The sequence below is a fragment of the Pristis pectinata genome, chromosome 8 (genome assembly GCF_009764475.1).
Source record: "Pristis pectinata isolate sPriPec2 chromosome 8, sPriPec2.1.pri, whole genome shotgun sequence".
NCBI lineage: Eukaryota > Metazoa > Chordata > Chondrichthyes > Rhinopristiformes > Pristidae > Pristis > Pristis pectinata.
In genome coordinates, this window is record NC_067412.1 from 63,408,515 (window position 1) to 63,423,290 (window position 14,776).

General features: G+C 40.9%; 1 protein-coding gene across 4 annotated transcripts in view; it reads right to left on the reverse strand.

Moving 5' to 3' along the window:
- Positions 1-9,366, reverse strand: part of pcdh11 (protocadherin 11) — a 569,766-nt gene extending 560,400 nt beyond the window's left edge. For all 4 annotated transcript variants that reach the window (XM_052021489.1, XM_052021488.1, XM_052021487.1 and 1 more), the window contains exons 1-2: positions 9,196-9,366; positions 5,722-8,778 (exon numbers count right to left, since the gene is read on the reverse strand). In XM_052021489.1, coding sequence (XP_051877449.1) covers positions 5,722-8,751 — 3,030 coding nt within the window. In that variant the 5' untranslated portion in view covers positions 8,752-8,778; positions 9,196-9,366. The remainder of the gene's footprint in view (positions 1-5,721; positions 8,779-9,195) is intronic.
- Positions 9,367-14,776: the final 5,410 nt, after the last annotated feature.

Below are 14,776 nucleotides of genomic sequence, written 5' to 3' on the forward strand. Positions count from 1 at the left end.
GCATGAGGGGGAACAGTTTTTGTGAAGTTGCGTATATACAGGTTACTCATTAGATAGAACTCCATGGAAGACAAATGGAAATAGATGCATCTCTCAGAAGGCATCATGTCGTCTAAAAAAATATTCTGGCCAAATTAGCATACAGTCAATAGTGGAAAGCAATACATGATTGATTCCATCAGAAATGCTTTCCAACCATTCTGCCTGAAGAGTAACAAACACTCTCACTGGAAATAGATTATTGTTGTGAAATAATAGTTGACATATGGATTGAAATGTGGTAGGCATATTGGTGCTAAATTTAACTTTGATTTGTAATGCTTAAGTTAGATCTGGTCTTCCCGATAACAGAGTAAAAGAGTGATGGTGCATCCCTGCTCATTTCATACAATGTATTCAGTCACATTATCCAAGCAATGATGACATTTTTACACCACTTTTATAGTCATACTGGGTAGCCCATCTCTGCAGAGGCACTGGGATCCAACAGGGTGCAACTGTGTCCGTAACACCTTGGTATTTATAGAACACAATGCAAATACTCAAGTTTAATGGCACAATCATGAATCCATTATTTAGAACATGATGTACCAGGCTCCTGGAATTTGGGTTGGCATATATTATGAATGTGTTGAAGAGATCTTAACTTCTGTAATCAGTTGCTTTTATTTAGTAGATAAACATATTTAGAGTTGTTCATTGGATTAGAAATTGGGCAAAGGCTCTCTTCCAGAGGCAAGACAAATTTCATGTTCAATATTTGTTCTGTACCAATCAGGTACACAATACATGTACACATTTACTATACATTTCCCCCCCCCCCCCCCCCCCCCCCCCCAGGCAAGAAGAGAAAAAAAAAATGGTTGGGCTTTCTGCTCAATATCCAGAGATCTCATGTTGTAAAATGCTTGCCTATTATCAAGGAGCATAGCATTGAGACTTATTGTCTTGCCTGGACACATGGAACAATACCTTCTTGTGCAAGATTGACCGTTAACACTGAACTTGTGGCAAAGTACTGAAGAGTATTGAATGGTTCTTCAGAGTGTGGGAAGCAACAGCTTGAATTGTTCCCATGTACATGGAAGCAGCAAATTGCAAATCATCATTTAACCCTAAAAAAAAAATCAATTTCTGTGATTTGCGGGATTCTTCCCACATATTGAAAAGTCAAATACAAGCTTCTGTTAATGGATCATTAAGTTTAAGCAGTGGCTCATTCCGTAGAGGAGTTCAAGTTTAATCTTGTACTGTGAGCTTATTTTAGTCGGTTTGATCATTGGCTCTCAAGTTCTCCAAGTTAAGTGGAACAGCATGATCCTGGGAAGGTGCTATAAAGAAACCTCTGATAGAAGGAGCACACACACACACACACACAGGGGTGCAGGTGATGGGACAGGCCCTTCCAATAAAACCAAAACAAAAATAGATGCAAGGTTCTGGATGAATGCACATCCACCTTATAACACTTAGGGCAAATACACACGCCCCTCCATGAGGTAAATTTTAAATACTACATACACCCATGCCTGGTGAAAGTACCCTGTAGATGCCTGGTGTAGACAACTGCAGGTACACTGATGCACCCAATGTGTGCTATTCACTGCCAAGGGTCATACATCACTGGTCACCTAGGCAATGTTTTAGTTGTAAACTTCACTCATGGAATTCTACTCCCAATAAAAGTAGTTCTTGTTTACCGTCAGGAGGAGATCAATAATTGACGTGGAGAAGTGTAGAATACAAGTCGATTTAAAGACCTAGAACAATAAACTCCCGTAACAAACCTTGGACTCAAAACACCAAAAATTCTGCTCATGTGTTAGTGTAATGCAAAAAAAGTTTAATGAAGAAATGAGTTTTGCACATTAAACATGTATACAAAATGAAATACAGGCCATACCAAAAATACAGATTATGTATAAATACCGAAATAAATTTTAATTTAAATGAAAAATGGTACGTCTACCACTGAAATTGAAATGGAGCTGCTTTACACCGCATTGCACTTCTCTTAAGTGAATTTAAATATTGCTTTTAATAAGTACACCTGCAAGTTGCTTACTCAAAATTGAAAAATCAATGTACACAAGTGTGCAAAATGTTGCACGTTTTACAAACTTCTGCATGTGTGCAGTCAAACCTTATCATTACAAACTCATATTGTAGCCAAGTGCTCCTTTGGCTATGTCTCATTATGCATCTACTCTAAGTGGATCCTGCACCATAACTATGGGTAAAACAAGTTAAAAGATAAATCTATATATTTTGTGCTCTTTACTGGTTAAAGGCTGAATTGTTTTGGGATTATGGGTTCCACACACAATTGTTGCCCTCAAGCACCTTATCAAGTTCCCATGATATTCAACAGCAGAGGGTCTCATGGTCAAGTATGATCATCTAAAGCGAAGTACATATTTTCACACTTTATTACAGCGAGTTACCAAATGGTTCTGATTCATAGTCTAGACACAGAAGATAGAGTGCAACAGACAGTGTAACCTCCTTCTCCAGCATACATACACTTTGAGATTAGAGTCTGTGCTACAGCAGATCAAACCTGGGATCTTTCTGATGCAATAAATTACCAAGGACATAGGTGCAAACTAAAATGCATAGGCAGGGATTTATTTATTTAAAAAGATGAGTTTGTAATAATGAAGTTCCACTGCTATTAATTCAATATCAAGACACTATGTTGTACATCTAGAAAGAACATTAGCCCAAAGTGAACAGCTTATTTCAAAACAAGTACTGCCTAGCATATTTAGGTTTAATATTGATTGTTTCCCCCCCCCCCCCCTTCAGTCACTTGAATGGTGTTACAAGTTGAAGCAAATGGAAGTCAGTCACTCATCCTGTTCCACTAATACTACCCAAACACTGATACTTCAAATGAGAGACAGGTTGTACTTATTCTATAATCTTATTATAAAACCATAACATTTCTGTGAACAAAAATCGAATGACCTGAGCAAAATCCGCCAGCTCTTAAAGAATATTTCTTGTGGAACCTATACACCTTTCAGCTCCATTTGATTTATTGCATGCCTTGTGCTTATTTGATTTACAGTTACAGATAAAGCATCTGTACTACCATAGATCTATGTGGAATATCACAGAAAAAAGTAATATACAGAGCCTGGAAATGATATCCTGGACTTAACCATGGATATTATTAAGAATTGTAAAACAAGCCTGTTCTTTTGCTTTCACATCATTCAATCTGTTGTAACGAATCAAAAGAAAAACAGTTTACTTGAGATATAATGAAAGTCTAATATTAAGTCCAAAAATATTGTAACAATAAGACACAAATAAAGAAATGAACGGAACACCTTGGTTCTTCAAACTGGTTAATGGCAACAATTGTATCTTATCAAATTGGCCAACAGCATCCACAGTGACACAACCATCATTACCTAGGATGAGAAGGGCCACAGGTCTAATGTTTTTAAAATCATCTCTTTTATTCTTAATTGCAGGATAGCCTATTTGTCATGTTAACTAAGGGTACACTTCAGTAACTGTGTTGGGAGAACTTAAATGTATGGTTTGAAATGAAAACTTTACTTTCACAAAATATTTACAGTATGCTTTATTTCAAAGTGCACACATGTCTATACCTTGAGTTCTGTTACAAATAGCAAGAAAGGGCCTCCATCTATAGAAGACCTGCATAAAATATCTGAGAAGCTATGCTCTCTCCTATCAGCACCACCACAATAACCCCTGCCACCAAGTAACTTTACAAACACATTTCCTCAGTAAGTGAGAGAAGTTTAAACTACATTGCAAAAACAATCTGTGAAATGATTTTGGTATATAAACGTCAGTTTAGATAACCATGTGCAGTTTCAGCAAGCATGCTCCAAACAGACACACAGATGAGGAGCAGCTGACTAGTGCACCAATTTAATCTCAAATTCCGTGAAATCAGGTTATAGCCTTGTTTACAGTGCAGCCAATCCTTAGAAAGCCACAATCTAATCTTTCAGGCTGGTAGAACTACTGACTCCTAGTGGCTTAATAAATTGGTCCAACCTCTTTAGGTTGCAAACCTAAACATTCTGCAAAGAATTCAGAGTTGAGAGAAGGACGGCAAAAATGTACAATTTAAAATTCACATAGATGCAAAGGCCGCAGACCTATTGTAACTTCAAATTAGGTGTTTTAGTGTCAGGAACAAACATTGATGGATGAATAGGCTCCAAATCAGTACGTAATTCCTGGAGCTGAATTCTGTAAACCAGGGCCACAGTTGCTCAGAGAACTAACCCATTTTAGCAGCTCTTTACTGTAAATCTAGCAGCAAGGGTTTTTGTGATTGGATATACTTATATGTTGCCCTAAGTGACAGACAGACAAAAAAGGCTACTCACAGGGAAATATTTGAGACAAATAGTACATGCAATTGTCCTCCAAGCAGTTGAATAATTAATTGAGTCATATACAGCTGGTAGCTTTTTGGCTCCAGCAATGATTCCCTTTGCCTCCTGATGCTAAACTGGTCTCAAAGGAATTTAAGATAGTAAAGAATAATGGAAATTTGGAGAGCCACGTTAAACAGACAACACAATGTTCAATAGTACACATTGTTCTGCTACTGTTTCATCTGAAATATTTGCATATTATTTGAGTAATTTTGTCACCATGAAAAGGTTTGAGAGTACATCCTCCCCCAACACATCTGTCAATCAGTTAGCTTTGAAAGCACCCGTGCCACCTTTGCTTTTTCCACCCTGGTACTTCTCAACACTTTAAGTGCACATACATTTTGCCACTCCCCAATTTGTATTTGCCCTTAGTCTTCCTTTCCTCACAAATTGTGTGCATTATCGAACAGCACAGAATAAATGAAAATGTATTTTCCAGTTAAGGTCCAGAGGCCTGGCTCCATAAACTGTGTCAATTTCTTAAGACATTGAAGATACGCAATATGCCTGCTGCTTAAGTGATTTGATGTGCATGTTCGACACTTTAAAAATGGACAATTTAAACAGCCAGGCTCTGGCATGCAAGCAAGGTGACAGAGAAGTGATATTACAAATATCGAAACTCAAATAATCATGCTTTTGCAATTTTGACATTCCAAGGTTTAAGCAGTTAAGATTTTCCATTTATTCTACTAAACAGAATTGAGAAGCTGCTCTTTTGCCCTCGTCCCTGCAGATCTCTGAATTAGAAATTACAGAACATTCCTTACAGAAGCATATTTATTTAACAGAAAGGCAATGGTCAAGTCACAGCAGTTTTATTACAATTTTTTTTAATATATTACGGTCTTTGTTCTTCGGTATAATGGGATACTGTTTTGCTGTGTAATGTGTGGTCTGTTCCTCCCTTCCTCACTGCTGGTGCCAACGTCTCTGAACAGAAACCAAAAGATCGATTTTGTACAGCCTCACATTGCACCTGCACTACGCATCTCAGGATTCCTGTGCTTGCTACTTCACAGCACTCGCAGTGCCCTTCTCTTCAATACTGCTGCAGCTTTCTGTACACCCAAGGAAGTACTACAGTGCCACCTAGAGACCATATTGTTGAAACACAACTTAGCATCACCACCAGCTAAATGCCACTTCATTCTAATTTCTCTCTCCAACATTGATGAATCACAAGCTGTTTACATTTCAATGCCTCAGCCATGCATGACCATTCAGGCTTTTAATCTTCAAGACAAGATCTCTCTGTGAGGGCCAGTTAGAATCTCTGCATTACCTGTCTGGTGTGGATTGGCCCTGCAGTCTTGAAGCCACCCTGACAACTGCATTCTGAAACGCTGTAGGGGTCAGAACTGCTCGAAGAACACTTGGAGAGGGAGTCGCAGCCCACCACAAACGTGTTATCCAGCGGTAACTCTTGGATGACGTGGTGTTTCTTCACTGGCACTGGAGTCTCAGGCTTGATTTGAAAGGAGGGTTGGGGAGAGGCTGACTTATAGTGTTTTCCAAGATCTGGGCTATCGGGTTTGAAAGTGGTCGGTGTTGTGCCCCAGTTATACTTCCCCATAGTCTGATCCTCCAATTCCACCGGAAGATCCAAGGTACCATTGATGTGCTCATGGGCAGGGTCATCTGGTTTGGACTCCTCAATTGTAACAAAATTCAGTAGGAGGTTCTTTGGAGACCTCTTCTTCTTCCGTTTCTTTTTCTTAATCTGCCTGTTTTCCTGATTGGGGGAAACCCACTCCCCACTCTGCTTCCCCTTCTGCACAGCCTTATGTCTTGGTGTGTGCCGGCATCGTACCAAAGCAGTGACAAAAATGACAAGAATGACAGTCATGGTCCCAGCTATGATGGCAATAACAATCTTAATGTAATCATTGGTCTGAGGGGTCATCTGACTTTCCCCAACATTCTTATCCAAAGGGGTCTCCATGCTCTTCCGCACCAGGTCTTGCACATATGTGAAATTATTGATGGTTTCATTCACAAACAAATGCACAAGTGCCATGGCATGCAAGGATTCTGGTTGTCCCAAATCAATGACCTTCACTACCAGCCTGTATAAACCATGGTCTGCTGTTGTCACTTTTTCTTGCAGGGTAATATTGCCAGTCATCGGATCGATGGCAAAGAGCCCTCTGGAATTCCCACTGACTATACTGTAGCGAAGTTCAGCATTCATCCCTGTATCATTGTCAATAGCAAAAACTTTTCCCACCACAGAGCCGGGGTTAGCAGAAGTAGATACCAGTTCATACGAAAAATTAGAGGGAGGATACACAAACACAGGGCTGTTATCATTTACATCAACAACATTTATGGTCACTCTGGCCACCGAAGTTCGTTGAGGCCTACCTCCGTCGACAGCTTTGACTTGAAACGTATAAGAACTCTGCTGCTCCCTGTCAAATGTAATATTGGGTTTGATAACCCCGCTGGTGGGATCAATTATAAAGTAGCCTTTATCATTCAGTATAGAAAGACTAACAGCTGCATTACCTCCTGCATCTGCATCTGTGACTGTGATAAGTCCAACTGTTCCATACATGGGCAGGTTTTCAGGGACATAGAAATTGTATTCACTGTGTGTGAAGGAAGGACTGTTGTCATTTTGATCCAACACAGTCACAATCACAGTAGCATTGCTCTGAATAGAGGGCCTGCCCCCGTCCCTGGCCAGTACCGTAAAGACATAACGGTCTTGCTTCTCTCTGTCTAATCTCCTCATAGCTGACAGGATGCCAGTTCTCCGATCCACACTGAAGATGGATGGGGCATTGGGACCCAGGAGGTAAGTGATCTCTGCATTCTTCCCACTGTCCGCATCAGTGGCACTGATTTTTGTTAACTGTGTACCAGGGGTGTTATTTTCAGGGATTGACAGCCCAATTACGGGCTGATTAAAAACAGGAGCGTTATCATTCTCGTCCTTCAGTTTAATCACCACAGTGGCTGATTGATTTAACGGTGGTTTGCCTGCATCAGATGCCACTATCTTAATAGTGTATTCTTTCGTGCTCTCATAGTCCAGCAGGGCTGCAGTTTCTAATAAGAACTGGTTATCAAATACAGGCTTCAAACGAAATGGGACATCGTGGTCAGTGAAGCAGGTGACTTTCCCATTTAAATCTGAGTCCTGGTCTGTGACCGTGATCAGCGCAACTTTCGTATTGAGCGGTGCATTTTCTGACAGCAAAACCGTACCATTGATGGGGTTAATAATGTACCTGGTGTCAATGGTTGGCACGTTATCATTAACGTCTGTGATGTTAATGGTGACCACTGCTCTGGATGGGGTTGAGCTGCCATCGCTGGCAAGGACGGTAAGCTTGTGAACCGGGAACTCTTCCCGGTCCAGGGGCTGCCTCACCGTGATCAGGCCGCTGGCGCTGTCGATGGTGAAAAGCCTCCTGGCCAAAGCAGACACCTGGTTACTGAAGAAGAAGCGGACAATGGCATTGGGGCCAAGGTCAGCATCGGTGGCGTGGAGCTGGATCACCGAGGTGCCCACGGGGGCGTTCTCCGGGATGTGGACATCAGTCTCACTCTCCTTAAAGACAGGGCGATTGTCATTGACATCAGTCACGGTGATCTGGAGGATGGCAGTGCTCGACCTTGGTGGAACCCCACCGTCTTCCACTTTGATCTTCATCACGTAGGTATCTTTTTGCTCCCTGTCCAGGTTCTGCTGCACGATCAGCTGGGGCCACTTGTCGCCCTCGGGGGTCTCGATGATGTCCAGCCCGAAGACATTCTGCCCCTTCAGCAGCTCGTAGTGCTGAATCCCGTTGACTCCCACGTCGGGGTCTACGGCGGAGGGGATGGAGTAACGCGAATTGACCACGGTGTTCTCGGGTATGGAGATGTTGATCACGGTGGAAGGGAAGAGGGGAGCGTTGTCGTTGATGTCCTCGATCAGGAACCTCATCTTGACCAGCTTGAAGACCTCGTTGGGCAGCACGGCCACCTCGACCTCGTAGAAGCAGCGGGTCTCGCTGTAGATGTTGGCGCAGAGTTTCTCACGGTCGATGCGGTGCGAGGTGGTGAAGAGCTCGCCGGTGCTGTCCTCCACCCGGATCAGCGGCGTGTCTCCCGTCTTGTACACCAGCTTGAAGATGAGCGGCAGGTTGGCGTCGCTGAGATTCAGGTCCCGCACCAAGTTGCCGATCAGCACGTTCTCGGGCAGCTCCTCCCGCACTGTGTAGTCCTTCTCCTGCCCCAGCCCCGGGGCTGCGATCGCGACCAGCACCGCCGCCACCAGGTACAACTCCATGCCCAGCTCCTGCACCGAAAATAATCGCATCTCCCCCTCCCCAAAGGCCGTCAACTTCTGGAACAGTTGGTTAAGGGGGTTAAAAAAGGGTTTTTTTTTGAGAGGGGGAATGCGGGCAGAGAAAGAGGGAAAGAAAAACTAATTAAAAGCTGTTTGTAATTATACATGACAAGTTCAACACTGCAGCCTGAAATCTACAATAATTACTAATGCCACGCACTGCAATCAGAAGCAACAAATTGATGATAAGCCGTTCGCAGCCCTGCAATTTACACAGCAAAATAAAAAAAATACATAAGGGCATTTCCAATAGTTTAAACGGCGATTTAAGATTTGCCCGGAAAAAAAAAGCTGCAAATTCAATGCACATCAATTTCTATTAACTGCATGGTAATTCACGGGCAAATAACGTCCCGCTTACTTTTAATGGGGAAAAAAAAGACAAGCAATTATTTTTCTTTTTTCCCCCTTCACCTTTGATTTCTTTGCAAACGTTCTGCTTTCAGAGGCAGTCGGCGGTGCGTATGGCGCTGTGTCTTGCAGAGTGCTGAAACATGCTCCAGATGAAGTTGGCAGCAGGTCGCTTGCTCCTTCAGCGCTCCCTCTCCTGAGTTGGAGCTACACGAACTCAGCTCCTGCGTTGCAGCCTGCCTCGTCTCCTGTTCTCTGCTCCGCCGCAACTTGATAGCACCGCACCGGGCTGAGCGACGCCTCAGTCGTCCACTCCTGAGCTTCCTTCCCCGCCGCATCCCCACCCCGAACCCGCCCACCAACCGTTGCAGCATCCAATCGTCGGCACCGCTGGGAGGGACTCTGCCATCCACAAGCCAATGGCGCACTCTGGCTTCCTGACGTCAACCGAAGGCGGGGCTTGTCTTCAGGAGCAAGCCCAAGAAAGATTGCTCGAAAGGAGAGGAGCATGCTAGAGATGTTTAAGCCGAGACGATTAGTTGTTAATATAGGAGAATTTAAGTGCAAATATCCTTGTTTCGATATCATTCCTGATGCAGAGATTCTAATGCATTCAAGTCACTTCTCCCTGTGCCTCCCTTTCCTTACCTATTCATGCACCTTTTATTTCTGCAATGTCCTAATACTCCTGTTCAGTGGCCGAGATGATCTGCTACATCCATCTGCTCATCATTCCTTTCTGAGGTTTTCTGTACATTTGTTCTCACTGTTTCCGATTATATTAGTAGGTTGATGAAGAGTCGTGGGCACGAAACATCAACTCTGTTTCTCTCCCCACAGATGCTGCCTGATTTGCTGAGTATTCCCAGTATTTTCTGCTTTTGTTTCAGATTTCCAGCAGGTTTTTGCTTCTCATATTAAGATGTAAATCTTTGATAGCCGTAGGGAAAGGAATATGCTCAAAACATTAAAAACCAAGCACTAACTACATTTGTTTCAGCTTTTCAGCACCTGTTTTATTTGCATTAAACATAATGCTTGATTTTTTTTCTCTACTGTAACCAAAGAAAAAGCGATGAGTGGATTAGCGAAGACTGTTTCTTGTGGAATAGAAGGGACTGAGGGAAGACAATGCATACAAAATTATGTGGGGCCAGGTAGTGGTAACTGAAAAGGCCATATCCCCTTAGCAGAGGGATTAATAACTAAGGGCATAGATTTAAAGTAATTGCAAGAAAGATTCGAAGGGAGATAACAAAAATGTTTGCACAAATAGAGATGTTGAAATCATTGAAAGTGCGGTAAACTCTCACCACATTTCAACACTACGAGCATGTTTATTGACGTGTGATGGGGCTACTAAGGTCAGGGACCTGGTGTTGGAGGGTGGGATTAAGCTGAGTAGCTGTTTTAAAGCCAGCACAGACATGATGGGCCAAATGGTCTCCTTCTGTGTCATAATTTTTTGAGGAAGGAGCATTTCCATCCATACAGTGCTTTTCATGTTTCTCCTGATATCCCAAAGCATTTCAAGGCCAATTAAGTATTTTGTGAAGCAGAGTCGTTGTTATAAAGGATGCAGACACAGCAGTCAAATCACACACTGCAAAGACCTAAAATAGCAATGAGATAACGTTCTGGATACAGGCCGTCCCCGGGTAACGGACAGGTTCCGTTTTTACAGACGTCCACAAATCAATTTTGTCTGAAAGTCAACAAAAATCATCGATATGGTAACCATACCTCCATAGTGTTGTAATGAATGGCATTAAAATCACATAAGACTGATAAGAAAGAACAATTAATAAAAGTGGAACGGATATGCATTTGTTCCTTTCATAGGAACAAACGCATGTGCGTACAATGGACTTTTGAAGTTAATAATATTATGGTAGCTTGTCGAATATGCAGGAGTGTCAGTAAATTGGGAGTTCTTAACCTGCTTTGGGGCTATTGGGTTGAGGAATAAATATGGGCTGGAACACTGAGAGGATAACTTTGTTCTTCTTTGAATGTTATCATGAGTGTCCATGAGAGTGATCAGATATGCCCTCAGTTTAACAAAGCACTTCTGACAATGCAGCACTTTCTCAGTACCACATTGGAGTAACATTCTAGACTATCTATTTATTCTTTTCTCTTGGGTGGAGATTGAAATCACTTACTTGACTAAGAGTGTGAGTGATGACACTGTTCCAGAGCTGTATATTTGGACAGCTAAAATATTAATCCAATGAATGGTCATGGAGGACAAAACACAAGAATTTAGCCCTTGTGATTAAAATGTAGTACAGGTTACCCCTATGTTACAGGGGGTGGGGTAGAGGGTGTTGCATTCCTAGTCAACAGTCCATATCTCGATTTTCTGTGTTGTGAAGCCACACCATCTGCACATGCACCAAGCAATGCAAGTTGAAAAAAAAATTTTGTGTTTAATTATTTGTTTTTTTTCACATAAATTTTGTAAGTGCAAATTCTTATTCCATATCACAGGTTTTTAGGTAGTGTCTTGTGAATTCTGTAATGGTTAATTTCTGTTAACCTATCTGCTGTGACGGATGGGTCACCTGTACTGTATCTGCTAAAACATACATTTTTACTTTAATCAGGTTAAATGCAGATCCTATCACTTTCAAATCATGAGGATAAACTTGATCATGACCTTTACGACAAAAATATATATTTGTGGGCATTTGGCATGAGCTAAATAAATCATTCCTGTAAAATATCACATCATGGTTAGACTGTATTAGAAAAACACAATAAGATACTTCCCAACTAATGTAATGGCAATCAGATTAGATTTTGTCAATCTTTTGAAATCAAGTATGATGTCTACACTGCAGCAACATGACAGTAATCAGTCAATTTAGAGAAAATGCTGAAATATCTCCAAAAAGCATGAAGGTACTAATCTGCACGTACAAATCTCCTATAGCCACATTTCACAATTGGTAGCTTGATTGAGCAAATCAAAAACATGGAGAAACCTTGGGGAAAATGGAAAATCATATTTCATTTAACATTTAGACAGAAGTCATTATGCATTGTAAGTCATGGGCAACATCAGACATATCCAACTCTCTACCTTCTCTTTACACAGATAAATTGATTTTCTTTCCTGCTATTTGATCATCACTTTGAACAACCTGGGTGATTTCAGCCTTTGTTGCAAGACTTAAACATTCTATTTACTCAAACACATACGGCATAAGTTCTTTTTTTATACTATATATTCCAAAGCACAGCATATGTCTTTCACATATGCTACTTATAGAAAGAAAGCAAATGAATCTCGGTATGTGGTGACAGAAGTTTTGAGGCCAGTAACCAAAATAAAAGTACCATTTAAGCAGAGCTCTAAGGAATTCCTTTACCTGTTAGCTCTGTTCTGATAGTCAAAGGGTGACTAGCTAGAATGAGAAAATCTTTTATTCTAAACCATAGTCAATTTCTTAAGAGTGGCTACTTGGACCTCAAAGCAAGCAGAGCTTCATTTGCCTATTCAGTGTAATCATGCACAATAATTTCTATGCATACATTGATATTCAGCATCAGTCTTAATTTATGAAGAGTAAATTCTGTTTGATCCTGGATGCTGGCCAAGGGAAGCTAAACTGAGTAGTGGTCCAGTTCACAGCAGTTAGTTATATTTGGAAATCATTTTGAAAAGCCCCAGAAAGACCAATGTACATCATGTGCCAGCTGCCATTGACTTTGCAATATGCTCAATTACTGGATGTTTAGCCATCTCGTCAGCATTGTGTGGGATGTCATAAAGAGAGCACTAGTATATGAAATCTGGCTGTAGTGTGTATTGGAAAAAAAACACGTAATAATGAAAAGTATGATTGAACAAAATCTTAAAAAAATCTTGTATCATAATTCTGATTTCTGGCATTTTTGTCCTTACAATTAGTACTTAAGACGTGAAACTGTAATTACACGAAGACCATTCAAAGTCTGGTTTAAAGATGCATATTGTAGACAAGATTAGAAACCATTGCACTTATACACAGTGAATCTGAACCACATTTAGGTTTTTAGACCAATGTTTTATTCAGTGCAGAAGTAATGCCAGATAATGTGATTTTTCTGATCAAAATATCTAAGCTATGCCCTTCAAATATAATCCTTCAATATCTGAGCTGGTTTGTTTGAGCCTAAGGATATTCATGCATTAGTTTTGGAGTCTAATTTTGAGGAGGAGAAGAAGATACCAGCTTGCTAAAACATCATGGTTGTTCAGCAGTATTCACCAAGGATGATGTGGTTGTAACTTAAATGTGGAGTCCAGCAAACAGTGTTCATTTCACCAGGTTTGTTTAGTTAGATCAAGTAATGCCTGTACAAGATAAATAAAATGATAGGTTTATATCTGACTTACATTTGATGTAAATCAAATATTTGAATGGAGCAGAGTATCTCAGTCCCAGAGGAAGCTAGCTGTAAGAATGGGTGATGTAAAGTTGAATCGCGGAGACTCATTAGTTAACTCCTATCTAAAATCAATGACCAGGAAATAAAATCCCACCATAGGAATATAAAGGCTGCCAAGTTTCTTGAACGTACAAAAAAAAGATTGTACATTGTAGTAAAAATGGTATTCACACTTCATGCTTTTCTCAAAACTGTGCTGAAGTTAATGTTTTTATTATCAGCAGAAATCAACCTGTTCAGATGAAGCAAATGTTTTAGGATGTGCAGCTTATGAAGACACACCAATAAATGTTTTGCTATTACTTTTCTTCCAAGCATGGTATTAAAATAGCACAGGAGAATACAGAAAAAAACTCTTTGTTACTCTATCCTATCATACACATTAGGTGACCCAGAAGACTGAGACAGTCCAGGTGAAGGGTCTTGATCTGAAACGTTGACAGTCCATTTCCCTCCACAGATGCTGCCCGATCCTCTGAGTTTCTCCAGCGCTTTGTGTGTTGTTCCAGATTCCAGTGTCTGCAGTCTCTTGTGTCTCCATTTTCTTCCCCGAGTAGCTGAATTGCGCAGGCAAAGAAGGTCATACATTTGATCATTGGTGAGTTATCTGGTTTCAGTTTGTGCTGTGTTGAAGATGCAGCAATAGACCGATATCTGCAGGTTACAGAGAAGAAGATCAATCAATGTGGTTGCTTCTGCTATACAAACAGCAGAAACATTGAGGAGGCTTTGTAGCATTTTTGGAGATAAAATCATTCATGTGTCTTTGACCTGAATTGTTAACTCTGTTGCTCTCTCCTTTGATACTGCCCGACCCACTGAATATTTCCAGCATTTTCGGATTAGATTTCAGAGTTCCAGCATCTGCAATATTTTATTTTTGAATACTTGCTCCTGATTATGCCAAGAGGAACCTCCTGGAAGTTTAAAGGAGATGATTGGTGGGCTTGTTGGTGCTCTCTTGGCGACAAACTGAAAAGGTTTATTACTCAGCAATGATTACTTGGACCAGCTAATAGTGCTAGGAATAGATCAGAAAGTCAAAAAGATTAGACAAAGTAAAACAAGAAATAATTGAAATAATTATTTTGCATGTTGGGATAAGATTTGCGTTACTTGTATTCTTGTGTACTTCTTGGATAAATATAGATCAATTTTTAGTGACCATTGTACTCACTGTCTTGTAAATTAAGACTCCTTGATA